Source organism: Diabrotica virgifera, chromosome 1 (genome assembly GCF_917563875.1).
Source record: "Diabrotica virgifera virgifera chromosome 1, PGI_DIABVI_V3a".
NCBI classification, from domain to species: domain Eukaryota; kingdom Metazoa; phylum Arthropoda; class Insecta; order Coleoptera; family Chrysomelidae; genus Diabrotica; species Diabrotica virgifera.
In genome coordinates this window covers 282,651,757-282,679,506 of record NC_065443.1, presented here as the reverse complement: position 1 = coordinate 282,679,506, position 27,750 = coordinate 282,651,757, and the positions used below count along the sequence as shown (strand labels likewise).

The 27,750-nt window shown below is 32.2% G+C and overlaps 1 protein-coding gene and 1 long non-coding RNA gene across 2 annotated transcripts; one reads left to right on the top strand and one right to left on the bottom strand.

The window, feature by feature from the left end:
* Positions 1 to 4,317: 4,317 nt before the first annotated feature.
* On the bottom strand, positions 4,318 to 7,417 carry LOC114327353 (uncharacterized). Its single transcript, XR_003651977.2, has 2 exons — positions 6,740 to 7,417; positions 4,318 to 4,635 (listed from the first exon to the last, which is right to left on the bottom strand). It is a non-coding gene; the product is annotated as an uncharacterized LOC114327353 (long non-coding RNA).
* An 886-nt stretch (positions 7,418 to 8,303) lies between these two features.
* On the top strand, positions 8,304 to 26,946 carry LOC114327357 (gastrula zinc finger protein XlCGF57.1-like). The gene is made up of 2 exons (XM_028275945.2): positions 8,304 to 8,632; positions 21,885 to 26,946. Exons 1-2 carry the CDS (start codon positions 8,395 to 8,397, stop codon positions 23,231 to 23,233), a joined length of 1,587 nt encoding a protein of 528 aa, XP_028131746.2. The 5' UTR covers positions 8,304 to 8,394; the 3' UTR covers positions 23,234 to 26,946.
* Positions 26,947 to 27,750: the final 804 nt, after the last annotated feature.

The following is a 27,750-nucleotide window of genomic DNA, read 5'->3' as shown; positions in this document are numbered from 1 at the left end:
TGATTATGAAACCGAGCGTAAAACAAACACAATAGGTCTGTTCCTTTGTTTTAAGTGTAACACTAGTTCTTGAAAAGTGTAAGAAAAGTGTAAAAGTGTTACACTTTCTTGTTTCTTTGTTTTTCTAGTGTTTACACTTTTTTTCACGATACACTCAACTTCTGTCGTAGAACGCGTACAACTCGTTTCTTTGAAATGCTGTAGGAAAAAAAGTGTAACACTTTTCTACACCTACCTCCGAGACGGTGGTGGATATTACACTCGTCCTGCGCAGTATCATCCAACCGGAGCCAGCTGTTTAGCCGTTAAATGTGTGTGTTTACAAAAAAGATCTATTTCTTTTTAGTTTAATTTAAACTAGATTTATAAATTGAAAAAACTAAAGTAGCTACAAGTTTTAATTTAATTTTGCTTAACCTCCGAGTGGCACTTTCCTGTAATTTTAAAATTATCACTTTTCAGTGATTTTTTTAATATGCTTTTATGTCCTTAAGTTCAACAAAGCATTTCCTTTAATTACAATTAAGCCAAAACATCGCAAACCTGGGCCCTGGACTACTAAAGGTATCCGGTATCCGCATATCAGCCATGAATATGCGTTCACTACTCTACATCAAGAAATTTACTTTCCAATGGCTCTGTCACTGAATATATCAGCAAGTATAGGAAAACCTATTTAAAACTTATAAAATCAGCTAAAAAATCGTACTATCAAAATTGTCTGAGAAGCTCTAAAAGTGTTGCAAAAGAAACTTAGTCCATAATAAACGATCTTCGAAATAAAATTCACCCAGCTTAAACATTTTTCCTTTCAGACCCTGGAAATCTAAATGAATACTTTGTTAATGTGAGTAAAAATATAACATCAACAGCTTCGTGCAATTGTACTTGAGACACTGTGTCAGGTGAGGTGTTTGAAAATTTGAGTAACTTGATTCTGGGGTGTGAATTTCTAAAACTTTTAAGTGTGGTTTTTAACCGTTGAGAAAAATTATTTATTTAGTGTTGTGTTTATAATTTAATATATGTTTTAAAATGAGTTTTGTTTTATTTTTTGAGAAAAAATTAAAAATACAGCATACTTACAGTACTTTTTTTGAAATGCTATTTTCCAAAGTTTATAAAATTTCTTACGCTCGATTTTATATTAATAAAGTTAAAGTGGACTTTAAATTTAAAGTTTTCTTTAACTGTAACAATTGCTTTTTTTAAGGTAACACACACTTTAACTTTATTATGAAATCGAGCGTTAGTCAAAATTCTAAATGCTCAGTAAATAATAACAACAATTAGGTACTTGTATTGAAAACAACATATTTTGTAATTTGAAAAAAAAACAACATATTTGCAACATAGATAACAAAACAACATGCTTTGTTACGTATTTTAAAAAACTCTCCATCATTCATGCTCCATGAGAAAAGAAAATATAAAACTAATTTCATCCTTATTGTGTCTCAGATGGCGTAGCTACTTTTGCTATAACTACTCAATGCTTTGCTACTCTACCTACCTACATACAATTTGTATTGTTTTATCAAAAAACAAGCATTTACATACTCTGCAAATTGTATATTTTTTCTTTGCATTTTCATATGAAAAAACCGCGGTATTTATCTTGAACTTTTTTTGAACAAGGTGCAATACTTAGGTAATATTATTATTAATAAAACAAAGTATATTAAAATACAATGTTAAAAACTTTAATAATATTAGCAATATTTAAAAACTTCAATATATTATAGTATACATATTATGAATCAGTAGAAACGATTATATTTAAATTTGGTAAATTATAACTCCAATCGACCAGAGCACGACCACACAACCCAAAACACAAGTACGCAAATATGGTTGTGTGAAGCGTGGCTCGAAGCCGTGCAATTTACGAGACTCGCTCGATCTGTAGATCCTTGTGTCCTCATCTCGCCAATTAATGATTCTTTTGAGAAAGGTAAATTTCCAGAGTACCTAAAGACAGCTATCATTATTCCTCTTCATAAGGATGGTGAAAATCTAATTCCTGCAAGTATATACCTATTGCATTACTACCGGTACTCCAAAATTATTGAGAGACTCATAAAAGCATGACTTATGTCCTTTCTTGTTAAAAACAACATTTTATTACAAAAGTTCGGCTTTTTAAATAATAAATGTACTGCTGATGCCATGTTTTCTGTACTACATGAGGTTTATCAAGCACTGAGCAATAATCTTCACACTGCCACTGTTTTTTGTGACTATGCCAAAGCTTTTGATTGTGTAAATCATGAAATTTTGATAAAAATAACTAAATTTCTATGGAATTCGAAGAATTTCTTTGAATTGGTTTCAATCTTACTTGGATAGTTGGAAACAACTGGTTAGAGCAAATAATACAGACTCTAGTCTCCAAAATATTGTATGTGGGGTCCTCTACAAACCACATGGTTCAGTATCAGGTCCTCTACTTTTCCTTACGTTTATTAATGACATCCCTAGTTTAAAAATTAATGGAAAAAATTTTCTTTTTGCTGATGATACCAGTATTACTTGGAGCAACTCAAATATTGCTACTATACCTTCTGATCTACTCACGATAAAAACCTGGTCCGATTCTAATTTACCTTTTTTTAACATAAAACAGTAGCATTATCCTATACAGGAGCTCGTCAATCTTTACCTCTTAACACATTCACAGACACAACTGCATATGAAGCCACTTACTCCATAAGATGTGTCTACATCTAAAGTGTGTCTGTGAATGTGTTAATAACAGCCAGATCAGTATCGTTGATTCTGTAAAGTTTCTTGGTATTTTTTTTAGATAGCAATCTTAAGGGTTAAAAGGGTCTAAAGGGATAAACATTCACTGAAAGCGATATTATCTTTAATACCTGTGGTGCCTTCAACATTTAATGTCTGACTAAATTATTCTTTATAGGCAAAAAAATTTAAGGAATTTTGAATTAATTAGTTTTTAAATAAGTACATTTACCAGCAACAGTTGTAACGTAATTGTGTCAACTCGACAGTATTTAACTAGTTATTTGAATTTAATACCCTAGCTAGGGCATTATTTTTCAAAATAAATATTGAAAAATAACGCCCTAGGGCATTATAATATAACTGACTTCGAAATCATGTACAGTGGAACCTCGATTATCCGTCTCTCCATTAACCATCACCTCTGTTAACCGTCAGGGTACATACAGAAGTTGTATTGAGTTATACATTAGCAATCATTTAAATGCAAAAAAATAAAAAAAAAAGGTAATTTGATTTGTGATGAGGACACAAACGGCTATCCATTGCTGACAGATAAAGAACTCATTGAAATGGCAACAAAGGCGGACCAAACCTATTCGGAAGCTGACACAGTAGCTATATTGATGCTTGGACACAAGGAAGCTTGACTGTAGCTATATTGATGAACCTATTGTAACTGACAAAGATTTGCGTAAATAATCTAGAGAAGCTGCATCGCATATGCAATAATTCATCGAGTGGTATTCTCAACAAGAAGAAGCCAATAAAGTAGATTGCATGATCTTATGCCTTATGCCGATTAAGAAATTCAGCCGTCGCAAAATATGAAGCAGCAGTAAAACAAACACAAATTTCAGAATATTTTAAATTGATTCAATTGTATGAACACAAATCCCTCTTATATTGTCAAACAAACCATACAAATGAAATTTGAGAGTTGTACTATGAATTTTTATTTTTTTTTTAATGTTCTGTTAACCGTCTTTTCGATTATCCGTCATACCCTTGGTCCGGTGCCCTGACAGATAATCGAGGTTCTACTGTAATAATATTAATGTCCGACTGGTAAACTGGTATATTATTTGACAAATAATGACATGATTTTGAAGTCAGTTTGATAAATAATGACATGATTTCGAAGTCAGTTAAGTATTATATAATGCCCTAGGCTCTAGGGCATTATTTTGAAAAATTACGCCCTAGGGTATTAAATTTAAATAACTAGTTAAATACTGTCAAGTTGACAAATAACAACCCAAGTAAAACTATGGTTACCACAATTACGTTACGACTATTGCTGGTAAATGTACTTATTTGAAAACTAATTAATTCAAAATTCCTTCAATTTTTTGCCTATAAAGAATAATTTAGTCGGACATTAAATGTTGAAGGCACCACGGGTATTAACGATAATATCGCTTTCAGTCAACTTATATCCCTCAGGCCAAAGGCCCTCGGTATATACACCATTGACCTCAAGTGTTATTATCCTTATAATACCCTTGGTACCTTAACTATAATCTCACAATCAGCCCATAGAAGGTGTCAAACAAATAAAATATTTGGGAATCATACTTGATAATTTATTAACAATTAAACGATTACTTTATTGATTACAGTTAATTTATTTAATGGAAATTAAGGTAATAATAATAATAATGTTTATTCAAAAATAATCAAATATAAAATCTTCCTGAGACTAAAAACATATTTAAGTGTATAATTAATAAGAATTAACATAGGAAGCCACAAGGAAATAAATCTGCACTTAGCTATAGCCCAAAGTAACTCCTGTTATTTATCCAAATCTTTACTAGTCAAACACATTTGTTTTGAAATTCCAGCAGTTTCTTCTTTTTATACCTTTTAAATATCTGGTGGTTGTTCCTAAAACAAAGACATAAATAAAAATTCTACATTGTGTACCATAAAAAAATCATAAAAATGTGGAAAGTATCACAAGAATAAAGAAAAGTCCCAGATATAAAATTCACTATTAAAATAAAAATAGTAAATAATTATTTATATCTGACACTTTTCTTATTGGAACTTCTTTCTGGTAACATCCTTAATCTCTGACTTTTACAATTTATAAGACAAGAGATGATGAATAAAGAAAGGGAAAAGGACTCTGCAGTATACAGTTACATTCTGCTTTCAATAATCTAGAAAAAAGATCAGAAAGATAATTCAAAGTCCGAAATTGTAAAAGTCAAAAAGAGATTAAGGATGTACCAGAAAGGGGTTCCAATAAGAAAAGTTTCAGATTTAAATAATTATTTACTATTTTAATAGTGAATTTTGTATCTCTGACTTTTCTGTTTTCTTTACGAGATATCGCTGAAGCATCCTAATAGTAGATAACTATTTTTGAAATTCCACTTAAATAGACAATTTGATTTCGTTTTGATTCAGAGGTGTGCAGGCAGCTCCACTGGGGACGCCGTAAGGCAGAAACAACTGTCTGGAGATTGTGTATCGCCTCTGGATCGAAAGGAAACATAAACTGTCTCTTCACTATCACAAGAGTATTTTAATATTTTTATTGAATAAAAGTAGTCAAAAAAAAGGACTAGTTGGTGGAGCGAAGAGATAAAAATAGCTGTGAAAGAAAAGAAAGTACCATGGAGAGCTTATCTAGAAAATAACAGTTAATAAGCAAGGAAGCTTGTGAAAGAAAAAGTTAAAAAAGCTAAATTGGAACAGTGGGAGATATTTGGAGAAAAGATGGAGCAAGACAGTAGTAGGACAAACCAAAAATTGTTCTATTAAGGTCTGAAAAAATGAGAGGTAAATCAGGTAGTACTGTCGTGCAAATAAAAAAAAAATAAAATGGAGAAACACTTACCCAACCACAAGATATAGTTAATAGATGGAGTAAATATTCCAAAGAGTTGAGTAATGAAATAACAATGGAAGAATTAATGGAAGCCATTGCAAAAATGAAAAATGGTAAAGTGGCAGGAATAGATAATATCAAAACACGATTGTTGAAATATATGGGGGAATCTGCATTACACTACTTACACAAATTACTGATAACAATTTGGAAACAGAAACGCATCCCAGAAGATTGGGCAACAGCAGTAATGGCTCTTCTGGTAAAGAAGGGAGGTAAAAAAGTAATGTTCAAATTATCGAGGTATTTTCATGCTAAGTGTACTGGCTAAGATTTATGAATGAACACTGGAGATGAGACTGAGAAAGAAAGTGGAACTGAAAGAATCAACTAGACGATGCACAAAAAGGTTTCTGACCGGGCACAGTGTCCAAGATCATATCTTTACTATAAGACAATGGAAAAAGCCTTTGACAAGGTACCCGGACATCACATTTGGAAAGGGCTTGAACTGTTCGATGTTGGAGGAGAACTAATTGATGCAAGTAAAATTTATGTACTGGAACATTGTGCGAGCATTAAACTGTGAATCATTGCTAATACACAAGGAGTAAGGCAAGGCGGAGTTTTAAGCTCACTGCTATTCATTATATTATATATATGAATGAACCAATAAAAAAATGCAGTAGAGTCCCGAAAATTAGATTTAGGTTACCATTGATTAAAAAGTATAACTCTGAGTAAATGTGTATCTGCAGATGACATTGCATTGATACCAAGTTCAGAGAAATCTTTACAAAGCAACCTAAATTTATAGACGAGAGAACTTGCAGACAAAGGAATGAAAATAAAATTAGCAAAGACTAAAACTTTACTTATTTCCAAGACACTGAGAGAAATCCATATAAACCTAGACGGAAATTTAGTAGAACATATGAATGATTTTGAATATTTATAAACTATAATAGACAAAAAATGCAAAAAAAAAATGAACAACAGAATTGCTAAAACATCACGATTATATACCTCCCTTCTCTGCTTCATGGAAGTGAAACATGGCTGGCTTTCCTAATAATTAAGCTTGAATTATCACATCTTTATTATTATTGTAGACATTTAAAATCCTTATTAATTGAATTACATTAAACTTACCACTTATAAAATGTTTACTTTTCATATTTTAATTTTAGTTCCCTTATATCTGTTCTTCTTGTGGCTTTTATCCATTGTCCCCAGCTTTGTTTGGATAATTCATTTAAATGTATTGCATGGGGAGCCTTGGGAACAGTACAAAATAAGACTTTTCCCTGTCTGCCCTACTCCCACAATTTACAACAATACAAGTTACATGTATAAGCTTCCCAAGAAAGAAAAACTGATAACTGCTATGGACTAATTCAGTTCTGTAGGCGATAAACTACTTTATATTTGATTTGCTGCACACAATTTCGCTGCACAATCGACAATAAAAACAAACAGGATATTCTTTAACAAATGTAAATATTAGGATTAGGTTATGTTATGTTATGTGCCCCCAGTTAGGCCATATTCGGAAGTTCCTTGTCCCTTTGCTTGATTGGCACACCGATAATTTTCGTTTAATACTGTCCGCTGTCATGAGCCGCTGTCACATCCGCTGTCATTTTACACTCAAATGTCCATAGAATTTCGTACACTTACACTCAAAAGTGTAACACTAAAAAACAAAGGAACAGACCTCATGTGTGAATGGACCGTGATAGTCGTGACGTCAAATCAATGTTGGCTACTCTGAAATGGCTTCCAAACAAAGCAAAAATTCACACATGGTGTTTGTTTTCGTTTTTATAATAATTGGAATATATTGCTTGTAGGATGTTTAATTAGTGTAGTCAATGCTCATAGTATATTTCCAAATAAGACTGGTTAATAACCTGAAGAAACACAGTACTAAGTACTATGATAATGATACTATAAATAAAAAGATAGTATTTTCCCGTAGCGCAAATATGATGTAGTGTGTAAATGCTTGATTTTGTGTAAGGACAAATTATAAAATTAAAAGCAATATGATTGATATGACACAAAGATTGTGTCTTCAGAAAAAATGTGCACATGATTGTTAAAACAAAATAAAATTAAAAATGATTACACAAATCACGTGTATAATCAATTGACAGTTGCTTTGTTTCGAAACCATTTCAGAGTAGCCAATGGGTGCGTTCGGACGACCACAGCGGCTCGACAGCTGAGCCAGCAGTAGCTGTCAGACGTCACCGCTGGAAGCCAGCCGCTGAGAGATTTAGGCCAGTTGAAAAATAGCGCAACGCGGAACAGTTCGGGTCGGTGGTCTATCTATCTCTCTCCACCGGCGCTTAGCTTTCTCTCTCTAGCATATGATGGCCGCCGCCTGTGTGTCACTGTCGTTCCGTTATTCCCACCTCTTGGTAGATACGCTCACACTCGCACGACAGACAAAGATAGCTAGACCACCGTACTTGATATCGGCGTTACACCCCGATGCATTGAGTGGCATATGACTAGCCTGATCTATTTTCTTTACATATCTCTGGATTTACTAAGCTTTCCCTATCACGGCTGGATTCAACCACTCAGCCGATTTCTGCTGACAGCCAGCCGCTATGGTCGTCCGAACGCACCCAATGATTTGACGTCACGACTATCACGGTCCATGCAACTGTAAGTTGTCAAAATGATTATTTAAATTTTGTTTTATGACACAACGTGACAAGTGACAGTGACAGGGTTAACGGCTTTTTTGCAGTTGTAAAATTATTATTGAAATACATAAAAGCAACTGTAATTAAATGGAAATGGAAGTAAAACAGGAAATTAGCGAGGAAACGTGTAAAATAGAAATAGAGTATAATGATTTTGATGATGCCCTTTTGAACGAGTTGAAATGTGAAATTCAGGAGGAGTCCAAGAGGGAAAGAACTCATAGTACATTTGATTCTTTAGACTTGCAGAAATGTCCCATAAATACTGAAATAGAGTATGGAAATAAACTTAACCCATTTGAAGAAAACGAGAAAACTGAAAAAGGTTAGTATAGTAGTGGCATATTTAGAAGGGGTATCTGTAGAGTAGGGAGAGTGAGTCAAGTCCCACGGCACTTAGGCCACAATTTACCCGTTGTGCATCCTCCCAGGGGGTCGTCGTCCCTGTTCATTTCATTATCCATCCTGCCATTTCCAGGAAGACGGACAAATCACCAGGGGAAATGTCCCCTATGTTGGCAGGTGTAGGCCAGGGCTCGCCGAACGCATACTCTCGTATTGACGATAACTCTGAACATTCAGAAAGGACATGCTCGACAGTTTCATCATCTTGTACACTGGTCATTCTCAAGTACTTGTCTGATGCTGACTTCCCAAGTTCCCTTAGTGCTACCTTGGCAAGTCTACTTCCTGGCCCTTCTTCCCATCTTTTCATGGTTTGCATGTGGGAGTGACATTTGGCAATATAAATGTACATTATAACTTTATGAAATACATCCACTGACAATAGCCATTTTCTATTTATTAGATACGTTGACAGTAGGTACAAAGGGCCTAGCCGGGTAAGATGATGAAAAGTGCCCCCAACCCGATTTGAATTCCATATAGGTCACCGTTTAGCATATATAGTGAAGTTAACTTTCTGAAATTTTTAGCCCCCAAGGTGGTCATGTGACCCACCTAGAGCCTAATTAGGGTTTTTATGTTTTTATTTTTTATCTCAGCCGCATCAAGAACTAGCGACAAACTTTAAATATAAAAGTTGTAAGCTTTAAAAAGTTCTGTCCGAAAAAAATTTTGTTTTTAATTTTTTGCAGGAAATTTAAATTTTAGAACGATTTCAAAATTTTAAATGAGTATAAAAAAATAACTAAGACATTCGTTTTCACGAAAAAAATACATAACGTGTATTTTTGCACAACGTTTCACCCTAAATCTTTTCAAATTTTTAAAATTGGTGAAACGCACCTTTAAAAATAAAAAACCGCATTTTTTCGGTTTTTTTTTTGTTTTTTGATATAATTTTATACATATTTTTCAAAAAAGGTAACACCGTCACTGGAGTAGGTAAAAATATGAAAAATAATTAGGGTTTGCTTAATAAAAATTTTTTGTAACGCCATCCATTTTCAAGATACAGGGCGTCGAAGAAAACAAAATTTTACACATTTTTTACGATTTTGCCATAACTACTGGCAACATTGTAATAAAATTTGGCGAGTTTTAAGAGGTAGTTGTTTATTTTTTGACATACAATTAAGGATTTTATATTTATCATTGGCGCGCATAGGGGTAATGGTCTGAAGTTTTTAAAGAAAAAAGATAGTACGCCACTGACATATTTCAAATGAACAATCGTTTTTTAATTCCTCGTTCAATTGGTGACAAAAAATCTATCTTCCTATTTTTTCATACGACGCGCCATTTTTATTCAAAAAATAAAACATCTTAACCGTTACAAAGTCTTCAAACTTCTATGAAATAAAATACTACTAATATTAGCAGTTTCTACATCTACATAAAACTGGTACATTTATTATAAAAACTAATTCGAATACTTTGGAAGCGTTAAGATATTTTATTTTTTGCAGCAAAACGGCGCCTCGTATGAAAAAATAGGGAGATAGATTTTTTGTCACAAATTGAATGAGGAATACAAAAACGATTGTTAATTTGAAATATGTCAGTGGCGTACTATCTTTTTTCTTTAACAATTCAGACCATTACCCATATGGGCGCCAATAATAAATATAAAATTCTTAATTGTATGTCAAAAAATGCACAACAACCACCTCTTAAAACTCGCCAAATTTTATTACAATGTTGACAGTAGTTTCGGCAAAATCGTAAAAAATGTGTGAAATTTTGTTTTCTTCAACGCCCTGTATCTTGAAAATGGATGGCGTTACAAAAAATTTTTATTAGGCAAACCCCAATTATTTTTCAGGTTTTCACCTACTGCAGTGATGGTGTTACCTTTTTTGAAAAATATGTATAAAATTGTATCAAAAAACTAAAAAAAACCGAAAAAATGCAGTTTTTTATTTTCAAAGGTGCGTTTCACCAATTTTAAAAATTTGAAAAAATTCAGGGTGAGACATTATGCAAAAATACAAGTTATATATTTTTTCGTGAAAACGAATATCTTAGTTATTTTTTTATACTCATTTAAAATTTTGAAATCGTTCTAAAATTTAAATTTCCCGCCAAAAATTAAAAACAAAATTTTTTTCGGACAGAACTTTTTAAAGCTTACAACTTTTTTTTTTAAAGTTTTTCGCTAGTTCTCGATGCGGCTGAGATAAAAAATAAAAACATAAAAACCCTAATTAGGCTCTAGGTGGGTCACATGACCACCTAGGGAGCTAAAAATTTCAGTGAGTTAATTTCACTATATATGCTAAACGGTGACCTATATGGATTTCGAATCGGGTTGGGGGCACTTTTCATCATCTTGCCCGGCTAGGCCCTTTGTGTTTGTAATTTTTCGGAAACAAATAGAATTCGAATTGACTATTTCTTGTTGTATTTTTACAATACAGAAGATATAATTTGGTAATACTAGGAATCCATTAAATCATGTATCAGCAAAGTTAAGTACATGTAGCTATACAGTGCGTCCATAAAGTAACACATAAATTCATTATTTCGTAAACTGGCAACTTTAATTAAAAATTCTGACAAGTCGATTTTTATTTTTAATTTCCGATTTTTTTGTATATCGCACCCTCAGTGCAAGACTGCAGTAAGTCAAAATAAGTAAGTTTCAAGATAAAGATGATTTTGTTTATTTTCGTGCTAATATCGGTGAAATAAGACACACATTTTAAGAAAAATTAACATTTAATTATGATTTTGCATACTTTTCAGCCTATATTACATTAACCAAAAATAGAAATTTACATAAAATAATATTAACGCAAAAAAATTAGGAATTTCAAAGTTACAACACTTTTGCACGGAAAAAATTGTTAATCACTACACATTTAGTATTAGAATTTCAAAGTTACAACACTTTTGCACAGAGAAAATTGTAAAAAGCGTCGACACATTTACTTTTACAGTAAAACCTGTGTTACCGGTAGCGTTACCAGGTGTCCCGATTTGCGCGGGACGTCCCGATTTTCAGGGGTCTGTGGACGCGTACCGATTTGTACCTGATTGGGACACTAAATGTCCCGATTTTCACCCACGAAAACCAATTTTAGGAGGACTAGCAGTGAATTTTATAAATATGTTATAAAAACAAGGCACTCCTAAAAGCGGCAAAATCTAATGAACAATATAATTTTAATGAAAAATAAATAATTTACTAAATCTACGATTTTTTTTGTAATTTCGTCCGATTATTATTATTATGTAGGATTAAATACAGATTCTAGAAACACCTGGTAGTCCAGTAAATGAACGATAAATACGGCGATACCGTGTAATTTTCAGGATCAACTCCGAATTGCATGAAAATTTGGACGGCTTGTGCGCCATTGGTTGCTTTTACTCGAGGGGTGACAGTCACCCCCGATAGGTATTTGGGGGTGAAATACCGAGCGTTTAAAATAAGTCCGGAGTTGGAAAAATTAACTAATTCTAAGCAATTTTAGTTCTATAGAATTTAACTTAGTTATTACTTTTCGAGTTATTTACGATTGAAAATGTTTATTTTTCGACAAAAAATCATGTTTTCAGGAGATTTTCACAAATAACTCAAAAAGTAAGTATTTGGTCGAAAAAAATATTCTTAGCAAAAATGTAGCATAATATAAAAAAATGAAAAAGAAATGTGAACTCGTAAAGTCTATAGAACCAGCAAAAGCAAAGTTGTAGCTCATGAAAAATACGGTCTTATTCGTCAAATGAAGCACTTTTCGGGAAAACCAATTAAAACTTTTCTAATAAAGCTTTATTTTTATGTTTTAAAGAAGTTTCTAACATCAAAACTAAGCGATTTATACTCAAAATCATATTGACTCCTTTTTTTGGGTAAAAAAATCGTGAAAATCTCCCCTATTTAGCACCCCAAATGAAATTAATCGTTACCGCTTTACAAACAATTTACTTATATATTTTTTACATGATTGAAAGGGCCTAAACGAGTCACTAATCACAAGTGTATGCAAAATATGAACAACCAATTTTAACCAATTTTTGTCTTACAGAAACACAAAATGAATCTATCATATTTATAAAAGCAAAACCTACCTACTTTTTACTCCTTGAGATTTTTAATATCCCTAATACTTTTTAAATTATTTTGAAAAAAAGGGCATTTTCCAATATTTTAGGAAAATTTATTTTTACTGTAAAACCAATTTTTTTTTCAAAACTAAGCACTCCCAACCGGTAAACCTTACAGATCGTATAAACAATACACATATAAAGTAAATGGTAAAGGGGAACGATTAATTTTATTTACGGTGCTAAATAGGGGGAGATTTTCACGATTTTTTTACCAAAAAAAGGAGCCAACTTCAATTTGAGCGTAACTCGCTTAGTTTTAAGACTGCTAGAGACTTTCATATACAACAAAATTAAAGATTTTTTTAAACACTTTAAAAAATTTTAATAGGTTTTGCCCGAAAATTGCTTAATTTTTTGGTTATTTCAAGTTGAAAAATTCGATTTGGAATTTGACGAATAAAAACGTATTTTTGATGAGCTACAACTTTGCTTTTACTGGTTTTATAGACTTTCTGAACATACAATTTTTTTTGCTTTTTTAAAATCTACATTTTTTCTAAAAATATTTTTTTCGATAAAATTACTCGAAAAGTATTGACTTAGTTTAAAAATTATATAGAACAAAAGTTTTTTAGAGTTAGACAGTTAATCCATTTTGGGACACTTTAAACGTGCGTTTTTTTAACCCCGAGCAGGGGTAACTGTAACTGTCACCCCCCAAGCAAAAGCAACCAACGGCACAAGTTCAACTTGGAGTTGAATCTGAAAATTACACTCCAAAACGGTCATTGCTGTTTATTTGTCCCGATCTACAACCGTAAATCCCGATCTGTTTTTGCTTATGTACCGATTAAAAACAAATCGGACCTGGCAACACTAGTTACCGGCCACCTGCCAACAACGACCACCTGTACTAACGGCCAGTTTAAAAATTACCCAAACCAATTATGTACAGTAAAGCCTGTGTTAACGGCCACCTGTCAAAGCCGGCCACCTGAACTAGCCGGCCTGCTTGAAAGTTCCCCAAACCAAAGTTTTTGGACTACAAAACCTGGTATTAGCGGCCACCTTTTTATATTGGCCAATAGTTCTGTCATTTTTAGTGACCGTTATTGACAGGTTTTACTGTATATCTAGACTACAAAAACTGGCGTTACCGGCCACCTTTCTATATTGGCCAATAGTTCTTTCATTTTTAGTGGCCGTTGCTGACAGGTTTTATCGTAGTTGTTGTCCTCTTCTCGTACATCATCTTGTGCCAAAATATTTTTATAAAAACTACGGTGGGCTTCTGGTATCATACCCGAAGGGCATAAGTATACCAAATTTTTTTTTGGGCATTTGAATTTTTGGCTGTTCTTTGGCAAGTTTTCTGAGAATAGATATTTTTGACCTCTCAGTATTGTCAATACACAAGTTTTAAGATAACTGTTTTTCCTTTTAAAATCATATCGTCGCCTTAGTACTATAACTTGATAACTCCAAAATTGACGTTTTTGAGATAACTAGTTCACAAGATGTATTTTATTTTTCTCCATATTGTGTAAAAACTTCATAACTCGCTCCAAACGGGTTTAGTATTTATTTATGATTGACGAAAGTTGATAAAACTCAAATGCCCCTAATATTCAGTGCTAAAACTTGACAAGATAAGTTATCAAGCTATTGTTTAATCGAAATAATCGTGAATACGACATATACTGAATGCTACAACTAGATAACTCTAGTTATCTAGTTGTAGCACGTGTTTTTCTGAAACTATTGAGTTTACCACGTAATTGCTATCTGTTTATTTGATTCATGTTAATGCAAAAATTCGAGAATTGTTAGCAGATCTGGCAACCCCCATCGCATAGTGCTAATTTTCACCAAAATAATGCTTAAAATGTTAGTTTTGTTAAAAATTCACTTAGATGCCACTTATTACGATATGCGACATTACCAAATGTTAACATTATGGTAGTGCTAAATGTTGATAACATTAATTTTTCATGTTATTTTCCATATTGGAAAACAAATTTGCACCGTATTCCTAAATAGATCAGTAGCCAAAAAAAAAGAATGTGTGTGTACTTTGTATGCACGTAAGAAGTTATACTTCTATTATATGATTTCAAAGAAATAAAATACTTTAAACGGTTTATTTTTATTTTATTTAAACATTAAACTAATTTTAATACTTACCACTTTCCAAAAATTAAAAAAAAAGACAGCAATTGTCCACATTTGAACCCGGGACCTCTCGATCTCTGGTCGAATGCTCTACCAATGACGATACAGCCGTTTCTCGGATATTATGACAATTCACCGTAACAAATAGACGAAATAAAGTCAAAATATAAAAATGTTTTAATAATACGTATTATCTTAGTCCTGAGAAAGACAAATCCAACGAGACAAAAATTATAATAAATATATTTACAAAAAGCACTAATATATTCTTTCCACACATTTTTTAGACTGATACATACATAACTTAAAAGATTTAGCAACGAACAGAATACTGCCTGTGTGCGCATGCATGCAGAATAATAAAAATTCACTATCAATCGCGCCTAAAGAAGTATAACTTCAAAAATTAAGGAACAGTATTTTAGAGCTGCAAAAGTATTACGTAGGATACTGGGCTCAATAAGTGAAAATAACAACTGGCGAATTAGGTATAATAGAGAAATATACGAGCAATATAGCGAACCAACTCTAGCGCAATACACTAAACTGCAGAGATTACGGTGGGCAGGGCACGTGGTCCGCATGCATGAGAATAGAATCCCCAGAAAATTGCTGAATGAAAGAATGCAGGGAAGAAGACCTAAAAAGAAATGGGAAGACGAAGTCGATGAGGATGCCAGGAACTTCCTGGGAACGCGTTCATGGAAAAGAACAGCGGTAAATCGAAATGATTGGAGAAGCTTGTTGAAGGAGGCCAAGGCTCGATTTGGGCTGTAGTGCCATTGGATGGATGGATGGATTTTAGACCTGCAGAGTGAATTCCGTATTTACCAACATCATGGTAGCAGCACAAATATTTTTAAAATCTTTAAACCCCGTTTATCCCAGAACTACTAATTTCGAGTTATCAAGTTATAGTATTAAGGCGACGAAATGGAAAATAAATATAATATTACACAAAGGACATAAAATTTACATGAATAGATTGGTCTCGAAAATCTTTGTTTATTGTCTCAGCCGTTAATGGATTACGTAGACGCTCTGTATATTAAAATTAAACACCACAGATATAGATATTAAAATAACAAATATCTTACTTTTTTCATTGCTTGTTATCGAATCCGTTGCAATGTTCCGTGCAAAACTGTTGTAACTCTGTTACATTAGAGTTACAACAGTTTTGCACGGAACTTATGTTCAAAAACGCAAAATAGTTAAACTGTTGTTGTAATATTTAGCCCATTAAGCATTTGAAAGTTACTAAAGTTTTACAGGGGATAGATATGCATGTTTACAATCGAATTCCATGATTACTTCATTTTCATAAAATTTTGAGTTACTGCAGTCTTGCACTGAGGGTGCGATATATATCATACTAGTGACGTCATCCATCTGGGCGTGATGATGTAATCAATGATTTTTTAAAATGAGAATAGGGGTCATGTGATGGCTCATTTGAAAGGGTATTAAATTCTCTATTCCATAATATAAACATTAACATAATTGAAGACATAAGTGGATAAAGGTCATAATATGTCAGATTTTTTGAGAAAATTGTTTTATTAGGTTTTTGTTATGAGCATATATAACTATTGTATCATGAATCATTTCTTCCCTGATGAGTGGAAGACAGGCATTGTAATAGTTATCCCTAAACCTTATACTAACCATCAACTACCCCAAAATTACCGTCCAATCACCCTTCTCCCAGTAATTGGAAAAAATTTTGAGAAAATTATCCAAGGAAGATTATATAATGAATTAAACCAACATATTCCAGCACACCAGTTTGGATTTAGAGAAAAATCATCTACAATCCTTCCTCTTTCAATAGTAACATCCAATATACAGGCAGCAAGATTGCAAGGACTAAAGGCCGCTGGAGTTTTCTTGGACATCAAGAAGGCTTTTGACTCCGTTTGGCATAGAGGATTGTTATATAAACTTCACAGAATGAAATGCTCCCCTTCTCTAATATGGATTATTGACGAATTTCTTAGAAGACGCAGGTGTATAGTTAAGATCAATGAAACATATTCCCATTCATTTTCAGTACAACAAGGAGTTCCACAAGGTTCACCACTCTCCCCTCTATTGTATAATCTCTATTGCAGTGACATATGCGACAATAGACTAACCAACACTAATTTGCTACAATTTGCTGATGACACTGCAGTGATATCATATGGAAAAAATTTAATAAAGACAATGGACTTATTGCAGAGGCAGGTGGATGACACAATATCTTGGATGAATAAATGGAGATTAACAGTAAATCCTTCTAAAACCAAACTAATAATATTTAACCATAGAATCCAAGATCACTCACCAACTATAAACATATGCGACAATATTATTAAACCCTCCCAAACTGTTAAGTATTTGGGAATAGAAATAGATAACAAATTGAAGTTCAACCACCACACAGCAGTTATAAAAAGGAAAATTATAACTAGAGCAAAACACTTCAGAAGTTTAACATACAAAAATGAGGGAATTACGATTGAAACAGCAGCCAATATTTATAAAATGATTTGCAGGCCCATGCTGGAGTATGGTTCTACAATTTTCTATAATTCTAAAGGTCCTGCCAAAAATAATATAAAAGTGGCTGAAACAACTAGCCTTCGACAAATTACTAGAATGCGTCATCCTGATAATCCACTTCATAATCCATCCAACAGAATGCTGTACGAGAAAACTGGAATTGAACCTATTAAGGAGAGACTCAATAAGCTGTTTAAATATCTCTTTATTAATGACAATAACAAAAATTTGATTGAGCCCCACATTGTGAAGATACCAGAGGACAGTGCCCGTAGATATCCAGGAAGAACTCTTTTTGAAGAAATCTGCTACACATCAAGACAATAAACAACTCAATTGTCAGTGATATGGTGATTACCGTCACATACAAATATTTTTTTTTTAATTATTGTATTGTATTAATATTAACAAAAAACATATTGTAATAATGTATATTAATTGTGTAAATTGGCTGAAAGACTTCGGTCGATGGCCTTTTGGTACATTGTATCAATAAAGTATGTCTCTCTCTCTCTCTCTAGGTTTTTGTTCTTATAATATGTTGTTTTACCTTTTAAACTAACCTATTTTTAGCTAAATAAAAATAACAGGAAGGTATTAAAGCAATATGTCCCACTAGATTTTCGAATTCTAGTGGATAAAGGTATTATGTCCAAAATCGCATTTGGACATAATACCTTTATCCATGTAAAATGTGTAAATATGACGAACCTCTATTTGTGTAAAAAGCAAACAAATACTTCAAATCAAAAGGTTCATTTTCGTGTTACTTAAACTGGATAAGAGTGGACGAATTTGGCTTCTATCTCTATAAGACATAGGTACCTTAATGACTACATGCGATTTCAGCAAGTAGATTTAAGAAAAAAAAGGACAGCACTTCTGACCACAACTGAATATAGACCAAGAAGACTGGAAAATAAAACTGGTAGTTTGAGTTCGGAAAAACTGGGAAATTTAAGAGAATGAATAAAATTTGTTCCCGAAGAGGATAGATGGTTTTATGAAAACGAGATAAAGGAAAATAAAGAAAAGAAGAACCTACTAAAAAATATGTTTTTATTAATTTGATAGAGCGTATTGCAATTTTTTTTTGACAATAAATGCCCATTTTTGATACTTAACTCTTTTATCCACTCAACCCTAACATTTTTTAATTATTTTTACTATGTGGATAAAGGTAATCCACATTAAAGGTGTCCACAAAATTTAAAATATTTGGCTTAAAGTAACTTTTTTTAAATTCAATTTAAAGTGTGAAAAAAGTACCTTCAAATACCTGTTTGAAAAAGTGTAGCAATGCAAATTTATAAAATAAATAACTAACTTGGAACAAAAGACACTAAAATGTTCTTTACTCAAAAACATTATTTTGTGCCATAATATGACCTTTATCCACTTATGTATTCAATTATTTATACAAGGTGTTAAAAAAAACATTTTATTAATTAAAATAATTGAGACAAAAAGAAGAATGTATGTAATTTATCTAATTCAAAATATGTTTTAATGTTGTCAGAAAACAGGAAAAAATGTTTATTTGACAAATAAATATTGTTTTTGTCTTAAATTTAATGTTAAAGCTTTCATCCACCTGCCCCTTGCCAGTTTGAAGGAGAAAATCAATGTTTATTTGTCAAATAAACTTTTTTCTGTTTTCTGACAGTAGTAAAACGCATTTTGAATTAAATAAATTACATACATTCTTCTTTTTGCCTCAATTATTTTAATTAAAAAAATGTTTTGTGGACACCCCGTATAAATAATTATGTTAATGTTTACATTAGTGAATAGAGAATTGAATACCCTTTCAAATGAGCTATCACGTGACCCCTATTCCCATTAAAAAAATCATCGGTTACGTCATCACGCCCAGATGGATGACGTCACTAGTATGATATATACATATTCCAAAAAATCGTAATTTACAAATAAAAATCGACCTGTTTCGGGATTTTTCCTTAAAGTCATTGGTTTATGAAATAACGAATTTATGCGTTACTTTATGGACGCACTGTATAATGCGTAATTTAAGAGAAGCTGTCTCATTTGATATATTGCGAATCATTTACTTAAAAAAAAAATGGTTATTCATTAAAAATGGTTATTCATTTTTGATTTACTTTAGTTTAGTCCAGTCTGTACTTCAGTATGGCTTAATATTTTGGGGTTGCTCATCTCATTTTGAACTGGCATTTATAGCTCAAAAGAAAGTTTTAAGAAGTATGTATGGCCACTATTTAAGAAGTCTAATATTTTAACACTACCTAGCCTTTTAATTTTCCAATTAATATTGCACATTGAGGAAAACAAGCTCAAGTTTGACAGAAATGAGGACATTCACTCACATGATACTTTCACTCACATGATAGAGGTAAATCAAATTTTCAACAACCTTTCTTTAGATTAGGTGTATCCCAACATGCACCTGAATATATTGGAATAAAATGTTACAATAAAATAGTCAATATATTAACTCTCAGTAATTCTTCACATAAAGGTTTTCACCAAACTGTGTATTCATTTTTAATGGACAACACATTCTACAGTATTGATGGATTTTTAAATTTTTAACATTTTTGCAACAATAGTTCTAAAATTTTTATTTGTAACTTTTATTTATTTCTTATTTATTTTATTGTAATCACTGTTTTATTTTAATCATGTGTACTTTTACTATACAGTGAGCACGTAAAGGTTGGAATAAATTCATTTTCTCGAGAATGGACGATTTTGGAAAAAACCCTGAAACAGGTCAATTTTTATTTTTAAATTACTACTTTTTGGCATATATATTATACTAGTTACGTCAAGGCCCCGTCTCACCATCAAATAATTGACAGTTATTTGATCAAACTTGACAGTTAGTGACACAAAGTGACAGTTAGTATGTATAGTTTGTGTCACTAGTCAAGTTTGACTGTCAAGTTTGATCAAATAACTGTCAATTATTTGATGGTGAGACGGGGCCTTCACACATCTGGGCGTGATGACGTCACCGATGATTTTTTTAAATGAAAATAGGGATCATGTGATAGCTCATTTGAAAGGTAATTCAATTCTCTATTTAGTAATATAAAAATTAACATAATTATTTATACAGGGTGTCCAAAAAATTTTTTTTTGAATTAAATTTATCGACATGTAATTCAAAATACATTTTACTGCTATTAGAAAACAGGAAAAAATGTTTATTTGGCAAATAAATATTTTTTTTTATTCAATTCAATATTAAAGCAGCCACCCACAAGCCTCGTGCCAGCTTGAACAATTAATTTAAACGTAACGCCATGATTATTTTTCTATTTTCTGAGAGCCATAAAATGTATTTTGAATTAAATAAATTACATACATTCTTCTTTTTATGCCAATAAATTTAATCCAAAAAAAATTTTTTGGACGCCCTGTATAAATAAATATGTTATTGTTTATATTACTGAATAGAGAATTGAATTACATTTCACATGAGCTATCACACGACCCCTATTCTCATTTAAAAAAATCATCAATGACGTCATCACGCCCAGATGGGTGACGTCACTAGTATGATATATATGCCAAAAAGTCGCAATTTAAAAATAAAAAACGTAAAATACGAATACTTGTTTTTGTATGGTTTTTTTCGCAAGTATTGCTATATTGCAACAAGGGTGACTGTTTTTTAAATTTTTAACCAATTCTGTATTATAGTAAATTTAATTACGCAACTTTTATGTCAGTACAACTTTCTCAGAAATGAACAGTTTTAAAGTTATATTCAAAAAATCAATAAAAAAATAGAATTTTTTCTTCATATTTTGACATTTTGATTATTTAAACAATGTTCCGGACCATTTTGAGTGGGAGGATAACTCAAATATTATTATTTGAGTTATTTTTAAGCAATTTCTGCAAAAAAATTTGAGTCACTTCTCAACGTCCATCTCAAAACAGATAAGCCCTGGACTATTTATAAAATCTCAAAATTTATGACTTATTTTGCAATGTTATAAGCAAAAAATAGGGATAGACATATTCAGCGAACGACATATTGAAGTTTTTTATATGATTTATGGGTTTCTTATTCTCAAATTTGTTTAGATTGCTGCACTTTTTAGTAATAGACGAAAAAAGCGAAAATTTACCGTTTTTGATCTTCATTTGTTTATAACTATGTATATCATCAAAATCGGTTGCAGGAAACATAGGTTATTAATATAGATGTCCATACTACTCAAAAAATTTGGTTTCGGCCTGGAAGGGGATGTGTCACGAGAAAAATCTTATTTCTCTGGACTACAATAAGTAGATCATGGTTGACTCTATCGTAGGCTTTAGAGGCTGTGTAGATAGCGTCAACCTGACACTTCTGTTCAACTGAATTAGCAATAAAATTAGTATACAATTGGTTTGTATTTTAGGTTATCTCGAAGATGGAAACAAAATGGAGATTAAGGAGAAAGTCATTGAAGATTCATCCTCCCAAGGAAATGAAATGTCTGGACACACTCAAGAAGAAACCTCAAATAAAAATATGAAAATTGTGACTGAAAAAAGACTATACAAGTGTGAAATTTGTTTTAAACAGTTTAGTAGAGCAGATAATTTAAAAACACATTTAAGACTGCATACTGGGAAAAAATCATACAAGTGTGAAATTTGTTTTAAACAGTTTAGTAGAGCAGATAATTTGAAAAGACATTTGAGAGTGCACACTCAGTGTGCACCACCATACAAAAAACAATACAAATGTGAAATTTGTTTTAAACAGTTTAGTCAAGCATGTAATTTAAAAACACATTTGATGTTTCACACTGGAGAAAAACTTTACAAGTGTGAAATATGTTCTAGGCAATTTTCTTCTAAAGGTAATTTGAAAACACATTTGCAACAGCATACTGGGAAAAAACCATACAAGTGTGAAATTTGTTTTAAACAGTTTAGTAGAGCAGATAATTTGAAAAGACATTTGGGAGTGCACACTCAGTGTGCACCATCATACAAAAAACCATACAAATGTGAAATTTGTTTTAAACAGTTTAGTCAAGCATGTAATTTAAAAACACATTTGATGCTTCACACTGGAGAAAAACTTTACAAGTGTGAAATATGTTCTAGGCAATTTTCTTCTAAAGGTACTTTGAAAATGCATTTGAGAACACATACTGGAGAAAAACCGTACAGGTGTGAAATTTGTTTTAAACAGTTTCGTGGAACAAATGATTTTAAAAGACATTTGAGAGTGCATACTGGAGAAAAACCATACAAGTGTGACATTTGTTTTAAACAATGTAGTGAAGCAGGTGCTTTAAAAAAACATTTGAGAACACATACTGGAGAAAAACCTCACAAGTGTGAAATTTGTTTTAAACAGTTTAGTGAAGCAGGTTCTTTGAAACAACATTTAAGAGTGCACACTGGAGAAAAACCGTACAAGTGTGAAATTTGTTTTAAACTGTTTAGTCAAGCATGTTCTTTCAAAACACATTTGAAAGTGCATACTGGAGAAAAACCACACAAGTGTGAGATCTGTTTTAAACAGTTTTCTATGAAACCTAGTTTGAAAAGACATTTGATATTGCACACTGGCGAAACACCCTTCAAGTGTGAAATTTGTTTTAAGCTGTTTAGTGCAGCAGATTCTTTGAAAAGACATTTAAGGGTGCACACTGGAGAAAAACCAAGCAAGTGTGAAATTTGTTTTAGACTGTTCAGTCAAGCAAGTACTTTGAAAAGACATTTGAAGGTGCATACTGGAGAGAAATGTTAAAAGTGTGGACTAGTTCTAGGCGAGCGGCAGCAACCCCTAAAATTACATTATACCGACCACGAAAATCAACTTTAAGGTCAATGACCAATTTTGGTGATTCTTTATGTTTTCGAGATCGCTGAATCTAAACATGAAGTTTATTTATATCTAGAGTTGGTGGAACATGTCCAAAAATAAAATTTTATGCAAAAATGCAAAAAATCAATTTTGATGATTTTTCAACTTTACCTCGCTGTATCTTTGGTCGCTGTGAATGATTCATTTTAAACATTTTACTGTGTCATCTTTGAAGTATTTAGATAACAACGAGTTTGTCCAAAATGTTTAAACAAATTATAGGAGGAGATGTTAATTTTTAATGTGAATTTTGTCGTCAGATTTCGTTAGTTTCATGTTTACTTAAAAAAGTTGAGAGACAAACATTTTAGTTCAATTTTAACCGACACAGCAATAAAGTATCGTTCATGAAGAAGTTTTCTGGAAAATTTCAAGTCAAAATATGCAATAGGAAAAAAGTTATGTGACTTTATAGACGAGCGGCACACCACAAAAAATGTTTATTTCTCGAGATGCTGTGTGGTGTGATGACCACGGTGTGGTGAATGGCTAATTTTCGTCATACTGTATATTGTATAGATTTGATGGTGCTGAATACGAAAATTAGCTTTATTTCGAATTTTATGTGGAGAACATTGGCAAAATCGCAATTTTGTCCAAAAAATAAAAAAAAATGTATTAACATTTTTCTGCGTTTAACTCACAACAACCATTTTAATATTTTTTTCTAAAATTTTTATAGTACAGTAAAACCTCGATATAACGGACCAATTGCGGGGACGTTAAAACCGAAAGTCCGTTATATAAAAATACTTTTGAAATAAATCAGACTATTTAGAAATGTGTCCTCAATAAAAAGTTTATTGAAATTCTTTGTAAATTACAGCGTTTGGTGTCCACAGGGACCTCGTTGTGATGCAGTGTATCTTGGTAAGGGCAGGGTTAAGTATGTATAATATATTAACAGGACGTTTTTAATTTTTCTATATTTGATCGTATTTTTTGTCCGTTTTATCCGAAGTCCGTTAAATAGAGGTCCGTTATATCGAGGTTTTACTGTATATATTTCGTGGTACACGACAATTAGACCGAAATCATTAGACCGAAAGCAGTAGACCGAACTCATTAGACCGGAAAGCACTTTACCGAAACCTCACTATACCGAACAGCATTAGACCGAAATGGTAAATAAATTTAAAAAATTTGCCGTAAATTATGCTAAGATTTTGTAGGTATATCTGTCTTTTTGTTTATTGTATTTTTTTTTGTATTATTTTATATATTACAGACTGTGTAAATTGTTACTCTGTACAGTCTGATATGAAATAATTTTCATTCGTTAAACAAATTAGTGAAGGTACAAATAAATTAAGGGTAGAGTGACGTTAACACCATTTTAACTGTTTATAATAACCATCCAAATAACTTCTTCTTCAAGTGCCGTCTCCTAATCGGAGGTTGGATATCATCATCACTATATTTACTCTATCCACCGCTGCTCTAAAGAGTTCTATAAAACTGCATCTAAACCAGTCCCTTAAATTCTTTAACCATGACACTCTCCTTCTTCCTATATTCCTTCCGCCTCTTATCTTTCCCTGTATTATCAGTCTTAGCATTTCATATCGCGGTCCCCTCATTACGTGTCCCAGTCCCAGATATTGTAACTTTCTTATTTTTATTGTGCTTATTATTTCGCATTCTTTACCCATTTCTCGCAGTACTTCCGTGTTCGTTTTCCTCTGTGTCCATGCTATTCTAAGCATCCTTCTGTAACACCACATCCAAATAACATTTAGTTGTAATTATATTAGTCTTATCTCTTTTACTGCGACAAGCAAAAAGAACTGCATTTCGGTCTTCTGCTGGTCGGTCTAGTGAGGTTTCGGTAAAGTGCTTTTCGGTCTAATGAGTTCGGTCTAATGATTTCGGTCTCTTTACAGTAAACCATATTTCTTACCTTTCTGAAGACAATGGTAAAAGGTGCAGACTCCTGAATTGCAAAGTTTAATCGCAAAAGTTGAGCGACAAAATTTGGAATTTAGTTTTTTGATCAAGTTTATGTTAAAATACAGGGTACCAAGAATAGAATGTTTTATATAAAAATAATGGCGCAACTTATAAGACTAAGAGTTTAACGTTACCAAACGTTTGTTACAGAAAAAGACAGCAAATACAAATTAAGTGATTGATGTGATCGTTCATGGGTATTCTTTCATTTTTCCGACTGTACATACAATTAAAGTAAATGGTAAAGCGGTACCGATTAATTTTATTTAGGGTGCTAAATAGAGGGAGATTTTCACTAATTTTTTTTACCAAAAATAAAGGGGCCAACATTTTTTTCAGCGTAACTCGTTTATTTTTAATGCTAGAAACTTTTGCAAAAAAATAAAACCCAAGCGTTTTTGAAACACTTTAAAAATGTAAATAAGTTTTTCCCGAAAATTGCTTAATTTTCCGGTGATTTCAAGTTGAAATACTAGATTTGGAATTAGACGAATAAGAACGTATTTTTCATGAGCTACAACTTTACTTTTACTCGGTTTATAGACTTTACTGATACCCCATTTTTTTAAGTTTTATTTATTAGCTACACTTTTGCTACGAATATTTTTTTCGATAAAATATTTACTTTTTAGTTATTGCCGAAAAACCGTCTGAAAACGTAGTTTTTTTGTCGAAAAATAAACATTTTCAATCGCAAATAACTCGAAAAGTATTGACTTACATATAAAACTCTATACTATTCTATAGAATGAAAGTTGTTTATAATCAGTCACTATCCATTTCCGGGATTATTTTAAACACGCGTTTTTTCACCCCTGAGAAGGGGTGACTGTAAGTAGAACCTAAATCCAAATTTTCATGCAATTGGGAGTTGCCCCTGAAAATTACACCCCCAAACGGTCATTTATTGGGCTACTGAACTTCTTTCAATCGCTGCACTGTATGAAGGCATGCCTAATATATCAACTGCTATTTTAGTTAATTTTGTTCCGAAACATGTACCTTTCCACTATATGATTGGGTCTAGTTTTTCAATTGGTTTTACAACGTATGGTTTTCCAAAAAAAATCCTCCTTAAACCGATAAAGTGCCAAATCTGCCATTATTTCAGCAGAGTCATCACCATATTTTTTAAAGTTGTTAAATTAGCCATAAACTCAGTTTCCTCAACTTATTCTGACACTAAACACCCTTGCTAGTCAGTGCCGGATTTAGGGTACTTGCGGCCCTAGGCCAAATTACCCCGAGCGGCCCCCGATAACTTAACGATTATGTAATTAAAGCATAAAGCACATTTCATATTGACAGTAACAGTTGTCACAGTTTTTTGAAAATCATGGTCGGTCTAGACGGCCCAGTTGGCAAAGGCGCAGTTGATCGACAAGTTTAGTGGTTTGCGATCGATGGTTCGAGCCTCAGCCAGGTCAAGAAATTATTAAAAGGCCAACGCCGTAGTATAAAACTCAATAGAGTCTACGGCTTGGTCTGGAATAAACTGGCGTCTGATCGGCCTATGGAGGAGCGGTACGGCAAGGGATAAGGGCTGGCGGCTTGGTGATACTCCTCCATAGATCCATACCGAAGGGCGTTGACGCCTAAGAACGGTGTATGTATATATATATATATATATATATATATATATATATATATATATATATATATATATATATATATATATATATATATAATAATTAATTTCCTATTAGTGGATCTCGGGTTGTCCTCGATTTAGTCGGATCTCGCCTTGATATGAAGACGTATATATATATATATATATATATATATATATATATATATATATATATATATATATATATATATACGTCTTCATATCAAGGCGAGATCCGACTAAATCGAGGACAACCCGAGATCCACCAATAGGAAATTAATTATTGGAGTATATTGTTCATAAGTATCTTTATAATTAACATATTAATCATGGCACACTTAGAGGGGAAAAGATTTTTGTACTTAAATTTTTCTGATAAATTTACAGCGAAACGAGATCCGTCGCTGAAAAGTAAAGGGGAGGACTTATATACGAAATTTTAGATATTTACCGTTCAACGCGAGATCACACACTGATGCCAGCTCTAAAGAGTATTAGTCGAGCGGTTGGAGCTCGTGTTGTATTGTATATTTCCCACGATATAAAGATATATAATGGGCGTAACTTTTAAGTATCGCTTCTTTTGTGTCTTTAACGTCTACGATTGACCTTTCAGAAAGTCCCTTAGTTTTATTACATACATAAGGGTGTGAAAAAAGAAAAAGAATACTTGACAAATAAGAACCATTTAATAATGATAATTATTTGCAATACAATATTTTAAAACTATACATTAATATTCTTAAAAAACACTTACTACGAAACCAAAATGTAATTATTATATTCTTAAATAATACAAATTGTTACAAAATAATTATTTAAATGATTGCTTGTTTTAAAA

What these genes read in the sequence shown, in the direction of transcription:
- LOC114327357 (XM_028275945.2), top strand. Translation starts at nt 8,395, where the DNA reads ATGGAAATGGAAGTAAAACAGGAAATTAGCGAGGAAACGTGTAAAATA. An exon ending in AAACGAGAAAACTGAAAAAG is followed by an intron (nt 8,633 to 21,884) that starts GTTAGTATAGTA and finishes TTTGTATTTTAG; the next exon opens with GTTATCTCGAAGATGGAAAC.